General features: G+C 39.6%; 1 protein-coding gene across 1 annotated transcript; it reads left to right on the top strand.

The window, feature by feature from the left end:
* On the top strand, window positions 6207-7136 carry LOC102169688 (olfactory receptor 5AK2-like). The gene has a single exon (XM_005690277.1). It carries the CDS (start codon window positions 6207-6209, stop codon window positions 7134-7136), a length of 930 nt encoding a protein of 309 aa, XP_005690334.1.

Genomic DNA, 8012 nt, shown 5'->3' with positions numbered 1-8012 from the left:
AGTTTATTGGACCATTTTTCATTGATGGACATACTACTGTTTTCATACATTGAGCTTTCAGAGACTTGTAGGTCTGTTTATGATCTCTTTTTCACAATTCCATAGTTCTCTTTGTACCACTAGTACCACCTGTATTTATTGTTATTATTTTATAGAAATTTCTGATATTTGCTAGGACAACTCCCCACTTTTTTTCCTTTAACAGTCTCTTAGCTATTTTTAAGTTCTTTTCTCTTTCATATAAATTTTAAGAGTTTGTGAAAGTGGGCATAATATCCTCTCAAGCACTTCATCGAAATAAATACGAAGGAAATTTCATGTTGATACAACATGGATTTGATTGCTGATAGAAAATGTTTTTCCCTGCTTCTGATGTTTCTCTCCTGCAGTGGGAGTTCAAATGGTGTAATTACCGCCATCCAGATATCATTTTATTCACTCACTTCCTAGAAAGATGGAGTGACGTATATGATAAATCTGAGAACAACCTGGTATGCTCGGCTCTGCCCTCAACCTCAGAAGCAGCCAGCCTGCTGAGGCCAGTGCCCCCCAGCATTTCAGAATTGCTCGCCCAGAACTTGCAAGGGGCAAGACCAGTCACCACCACCAAGATGAGCAGACAAGCCTGGTAACTTGTGGTGTTCACTAGGAGCAAGTAACTTGACTAAGAAACTTGAAAGTTTCCCCCCACATGTCAGCAGGTGATATAATGGTCTTCATATGTACACTAATTTTTATTTCTCAACTTGTTGAAATCTTGGAAAAGGAAGAAAATAGCTGTTCTCTGGAACCTCCTTTCACTTCAGTTTAGTTCGGTTCAGTCGCACAGTTGTGTCCAACTCTTTGTGACTCCATGGACTGCAGCAGCCCAGGCCTTCCTGTCCATCACCAACTCCCAGAGATTACCCAAACTCAAGTCCATCAAGTCAGTGATGCCATCCAACCACCTCATCCTCTGTTATCCCCTTCTCCTCCTGCCCTCAATCTTTTCCAGCATCAGGATCTTTTCCAATGAGTCAGTTCTTCACATCACATGGTCAAAGTATTGGAGTTTCAGCTTCAGCATCGGTCTTTCCGATGAACACCCAGGACTGATCTCCTTTAGGATGCACTGGCTGGATCTCCTTGCAGTCCAAGGGACTCTCAAGAGTCTTCTCCAACACCACAGTTCAAAAGCATCAGTTCTTTGGCATTCACCTTCTTCACAGTCCAACTCTCACATCCATACATGACCACAGGAAAAACCATAGCCTTGACTAGATGGACATTTGTTGGCAAAGTCATGTCTCTGCTTTTTAACATGCTGTCTAGGTTGGTCATAACTTTCCTTCCAAGGAGCAAGCATCTTTTAATTTCACGGCTGCAGTCACCATCTCCAGTGATTTGGGAGCCCAGAATATAAAGCCTGCCACTGTTTCCACTCTTTCTCCATCTATTTGCCATGAAGTGATGGGACCGGATGCCATGATCTTTGTTTTCTGAATGTTGAGCTTTAAGCCAAATTTTTCACTCTCCACTTTGACTTTTATCAAGAGGCTCTTTAGTTCTTCTCACTTTCTGCCATAAGGGTGGTGTCATCTGCATGTCTGAGGTTATTGATATTTCTCCCGGGAATCCTGATTCCAGCTTATGCTTTCTCCAGCCCAACATTTTTCATGATGTACTTTGTATATAAGTTAAATAAGCAGGGTGACAATATACAGCCTTGATGAACTCCTTTTCCTATTTGGAATCAGTCTGTTGTTCCATGTCCAGTTCTAACTGTTGCTTCCTGACCTGCATACAGATTTCTCAAGAGTCAGGTCAGGTGGTCTGGTATTCCCATCTCTTTCAGAATCTTCCACAGTTTATTGTGATCCACACAGTCAAAGGCTTTGGCTTAGTCGATAAAGCAGAAATAGATGTTTGTCTTGAACTCTCTTGCTTTTTTAATGATCCAGCAATGTCGGCAATCTGATCTCTGTTTCCTCTGCCTTTTCTAAATCCAGCTTGAACATCAGGAAGTTCACAGTTCACGTATTGCTGAAGCCTGGCTTGGAGAATTTTGAGCATTACTTTACTAGCATGTGAGATGAGTGCAATTGTTCAGTAGTTTGAGCATTCTTTGGCATTGCCTCTCTTTGGGATTGGAAGGAAAACTGACCTTTTCCAGTCCTGTGGCCACTGCTGAGTTTTCCAAATTTGCTGGCATATTGAGTGCAGCACTTTCACAGCATCATCTTTCAGGATTTGAAATAGCTCAACTGGAATTCCATCACCTCCACTAGCTTTGTTCATAGTGATGCTTCCTAAGGCCCACTTATCTTCACATTCCAGGATGTCTGGGCTCTAGGTGAGTGAGCACACCATCATGATTATCTGGGCCGTGAAGATCTTTTTTATACAGTTCTTCTGTGTATTCTTGCCATCTCTTTTTAATTTCTTCTGCTTCTGTTAGGTTCATACAACTTCTGCCCTTTATTGAGCCCATCTTTGCATGAAATGGATTAAAGATTTACTGAGCATGGCCCCACACATCAGAAAAAATCCCAGTATCCCCCTCAGTCAGTCTATCCCATCAGGAAGCTTTCATAAGCTTCTTATCCTTCTTCATAAGAGGGCAGACAGACTGAAAGCCACAACCATAGAAAACTAACCAGTCTAATCATATGGACCACAGCCTTGTCTAACTCAATGAAACTATGAGCCATGCCCTGTAGGGCCACCCAAAATGGATGGGTCATAGTGGAGAGGTCTGGCAAAATGTGGTCCACTAGAGAAAGGAATGGCAAACCACTTCAGTATATCTGCTTTGAGAATCCCATGAACAGTATGAAAAGGCAAAAAGATAGGGCACTGAAAGATGAACTCCCTGGGTCAGTAGGTGCCCAATATGCTACTGGAGATCAGTGGAGAAATAACTCCAGAAAGAATGAAGGGATGGAGCCAAAGCAAAAACAACACCCGGTTGTGGATGGGACTGGTGATGGAAGCAAGGTCTGATGCTGTAAAGAGCAATATTGCATAGGAACCTGGAATGTTAGGTCCATGAATCAAGGCAAATTGGAAGTGGTCAAACAGGAGATGGCAAGAGTGAACATCGACATTCTAGGAATCAGCGAACTAAAATGGACTGGAATGGCTGAATTTAACTCAGATAACCATTATATCTTCTACTGCGGCCAGGAATCCCTTAGAAGAAATGGAGTAGCCATCATAGTCAACAAAAGAATCCAAAATGCAGTACTGGGTGCAATCTCAAAAACAACAGAACGATCTCTGTTCATTTCCAAGGCAAACCATTCCATATCACAGTAATCCAAGACTATACCCTGACCAGTAACACTGAAGAAACTGAAGTTGAACGGTTCTATGAAGACCTACAAGACCTTCTGGAATTAACACCCATAAACGATATCCTTTTCATTATAAGGGACTAGAATACAAAAGTAGGAAGAAACACCTGGAGTAACAGGCCAGTTTGACCTTGGAGTACAGAACGAAGCAAGGCAAAGGCTAATAAGAGTTTTTCCAAGAGAATGCACTGGTCATAGTAAACACCCTCTTCCAACAACACAAGAGAAGACTCTACACATGAACATCACCAGATGGTCAACACTGAAATCAGATTGATTATATTCTTTGCAGCCAAAGATGGAAAAGCTCTATACAGTCAGCAAAAGCAAGACCAGGAGCTGACTGTGGCTCAGATCATGAACTCCTTATTGCCAAATTCAGACTTAAGTTGAAAACAGTAGGGAAAACCACTAGACCATTCAAGTATTACCTAAATCAAATCCCTAACAATTATACAGTGGAAGTGAGAAATAGATTTAAGGGACTAGATCTGATAGAGTGCCTGATGAACTTTGGATGGAGGTTCATAACATTGTACAGGAAACAGGGAGCAAGACAATCCCCAAGAAAAAGAAATGCAAAAAAGCAAAATGGCTATCTGAGGAGGCCTTACAAATAGCTGTGAAAAGAAGGGAAGCGAAAAGCAAAGGAGAAAAGGAAAGAAATACCCATTTGAATGCAGCTTTCCAAAGAAGAGCAATGAGAGATAAGAAAGCCTTCCTCAATGATCAGGAACCTCCTTTAGACCTTAGCAATTGTCTGTTCAGTGTATGGGCGGATTTGGTTATTGAAAGTATATTATTAAAGCTGTTTGTGTCTACACTCGTAAATGAAATTGCTTCTAATTTTTTTTCTCAAAAGTTACTTAAATGCATGTCAAGGTTATATTAGCCTTATGAAATGACTAGCAGATTTTTTTTTTGAGGCTCACAGGAAAAAATTGTATATGTTAGAATTATTAGTTTTATAACGTTTGGTAGGACTCCTGTAACATATCTGGACCTAGTGTTTGTGTATAGGTATTTAAATGTCAAGTCAAATCACATATAATTAAAGTAATTAAATATTTTCTACACCTCATCCCCACACAGACACATACAAACGTGCACACACAGTGACTGTGGTTGCTTCCTATCCTGGTAGTCGGCTTTATTTTTTTTAATATATTGGAAAGCACAAATAGCATTTTAAAAATTTTTGTCTGATATAAAATGTCATGATGCAACAATCACCATATGCCAGCAAGCAAGTTTAAATAGAAAAATATGATAATTGCTTTTTACTCCACTGGAGATATGAATTAGGAAAGAAAAAACTTCCTTCAATTATTTTTTAAAAGAACAAACCATAAGGCAAAAAAAAAAAAAAAAAGATAGTTATTTTAAATGTAAGGTTTTCTGGTCTGTGAAGGACATCAAAGATGACAGAATGTGAGAAAATATTTACCAAGTCAACCGAGAGGAGATTTAAATCTTGGATAAACAAAGAACATGTGAAATCAATTCAATAGAAATATTCCCTAAAAACAATTAACAAATAATTTCTGAAATAATAAAATCCCCAAATTCTAAGACTATTAGATAATGATCAAATCTACTTGTAACTAAAGGGGAAAAGGGAAAGATAAGACATCACTTTACACTTATTTTCCACAAAAAAAAATTAGGAAAATATCAATGCTCACTCAGAAGTGAGGATGCGGGAACCCACATATGCAATTAGCAAGATGGTACACTGGTGCATCCATCATGTAAAATGATCTGGAAAAACTTAGAAGATAAAATGTGTGTATGCCTTCAGACACAAAAATTCTGTCCCTAGGAGTACACCCTAGAAAGCTTTCTCACTGAGTTAACTGCAGTGGAGGCAAGCTGTGGGCAGTCTGCCCTCCATCACTAGGGAAACACATGGTAAGCTAGGATGGATGGACACCACGGAGCAGTGCTACCTGATGTGTGGTCCATGGACCAGCACCCGTCCTCGGACTGTCGGTTTCTACTGTGTGAGACAATGACTGAAAGTGGAGGGAGCACTTAGAACTATTACGGAATTTTAACAATGCTGAGACCTATTTATTGACTTTTACAAACATGGGGCCACAACAGATTGGAAATTTTATAAAGATGATTATGCTTTACTGTAAATACCTTGATAAACCATTCTACAAAGGGCTCTACAATTCCATGAAGCCATCATGGCAGAGAAGATCTACAAGGAAGAAAAAGAAAAAAATGAAGATATGGAGGTAAGTGGAAACAAGATAATATAGAACCCCATGGGTATGTCAAATGCAAATATAATGATTAGTACTTAGGCAAATTGGTATGTCTAATTAAAATATAGGAAATATAAAAGAAAGCTTAATTAAATAAAACAATGTTCTTATGTGTTCCCGAACTGATGTGTGTATGAAGTCCTATCAGTTTGCATATTGAAAACACAGCTACTGGTCCTTGGCAATTTCCCCAAACTATCAATGGCAATGTCTAAGTTAGGCGTCAAGTTTCAGCCTTTAAAATCTAATTCAATTAAATCATGGAAAATATTCTCTGATCCCCCTCACTATGAAATTAAATATGTGTGTGCTTAGTCATTCAGTCATGTCCAACACTTAGCAACTCCATGGACTCTAGCCCACCAGGCTCCTCTGTTCATGGGATTCTCCAGGCAAGAATCCTGGAGTGGGTAGCCATTCCCTTCTCCAGGGAATTGAACCAGGGTTTCCTGCATTGGCAGGTGGATTCTTTACCATCTGAGCAACCAGGGAAGCTCTGAAATTAAATACAGTGTTAGTTAAAGTATCACAATCCTCTTAGCTTTCTCTGATCTTCTCTTTGCACCTTTTCAGCTAATATTTAATTTTGTGAGTGATGGAACAAAACAATGGCACTAGAGTGACTGAATTCATTCTCCTGGGATTCACTGGTCAGCACAAGTCTTGGCACGTCCTCTTCATTGTATTTCTAGTGATTTATGTGGTCACCCTGGTAGGTAACATTGGCATGATCCTACTCATCAAGACTGACTCTTCCCTTCACACCCCCATGTACTTTTTCCTCCAAAACTTGGCTTTTGTTGATCTCTGCTACACCTCTGCTATCACTCCAAAAATGCTGCAAAACCTTGTAGAAACAGAGCAATCCATCTCACTCATAGGATGTACAGTGCAATTGCTAGTCTATGGGGCTTTTGCAACAAGTGATTGCTACATCCTGGCTGCTATGGCAGTGGACCGCTATGTGGCCATCTGTAACCCACTTCGCTATGGAACTGTTATGTCCCAGAGAGTCTGCAGTCAACTCTTAACTGGTTCATACTTCATGGGTTTCCTAAATGCTTCTGTAAATACAAGTTTTACTTTCTCATTGAACTTTTGCAAATCCAATAAAATTAATCATTTTTTCTGTGATGTACCCCCAATTCTGGCCCTCTCATGCTCTAGTATTTACTGGAACATCATGCTCCTAACAGTCTTTGTGGGGTTTAACTTGACATTCACTGTGTCCGTCGTCATCTTTTCCTACATATTTATCCTGGCTGCCATCCTGAAGATCTCTTCTGCTGCAGGGCAGAAGAAAGCCTTCTCCACGTGCGCTTCCCACCTGACCGCTGTCACCATTTTCTATGGGACTCTCTCTTACATGTATCTGCACCATCGCACCATAGAATCTCAAGAGCAAGAAAAAATGGCTTCTGTGTTTTATGGGGTTGTGATCCCCATGTTAAATCCCCTCATTTATAGTCTGCGAAACCAAGATGTGAGAGAAGCCCTGAAAGGAGTTGGAAAGAAGTGTTTCTAGACTGAACATCAATTTCTAATTCAACATTGTTCAATGAGCAACCGACAGTTCTCTCTTATTTCTCAACAGCAGAAGATGTAGGATATATTTGTGAGATACAAACAAAAAATTATATAAAATATATTTCCTTAATTGTATCAATAGCTTTTGAAAAATGATCAACCTTCTGATCTTAAATGATCAAATAACCTTCTAATTCACATAGAGACTTTCCCTGGTGGATCAATTGTAAAGAATCTGCCTGAGATGTGGGTTCTTACCCTAGTTGGGAAAATCCCTTGGAGAAGGAAATGACAACCCACTCCAGTATTCTTGCCTAGGAAATCCCATGGACAGAGGAGCCTGGTGGGCTACAGTCTATTGGGTTGCAACTCAGCAACTAAAGCAAACTTAGAGAGAAGGCGTCTAAAGAGATCTTTGATATTGCTTTTGTACATTCTGAGGAGCCCTTTTTTCAAATATCTTGCTGTTAAAATAGAAAAGAGCAATAAAGAAATGTGTTAGTCAATGTTGTAAAGTACCTGCAACAACAGTAGTATAAAGATACCAGTTCAAAAATTGTTTCTGGTTTCTCTTAAGAGGTACTGTTACTCGTGCTATTTTCTATAACTAAGCTGGTTTAGTATTGCAATGAATCATTTAAAGATGCTCTCCATCTCTTTGGAGAAAATGTGCTGAAAAGAAAGAGGGGGAGAAAAGGACAATTGAAGGGATCCTCATACATATTCAGACATTATGGGTCAGTATCCCTCCTTTCTACACATGGTCTTCAACCAACTAGGACAGTAACATAGGAATCCAGCAAATATGGATCATAGCCATTTATTCTTGCAAAATTTTTGTTTTAAATATAATTGAATCCCCAGTGTACCCTCT

The sequence above is a fragment of the Capra hircus genome, chromosome 15, assembly GCF_001704415.2.
Source record: "Capra hircus breed San Clemente chromosome 15, ASM170441v1, whole genome shotgun sequence".
NCBI classification, from domain to species: domain Eukaryota; kingdom Metazoa; phylum Chordata; class Mammalia; order Artiodactyla; family Bovidae; genus Capra; species Capra hircus.
The sequence above is the reverse complement of the archived record's forward strand: the minus strand, read 5'-3'. Positions and strand labels throughout refer to the sequence as shown.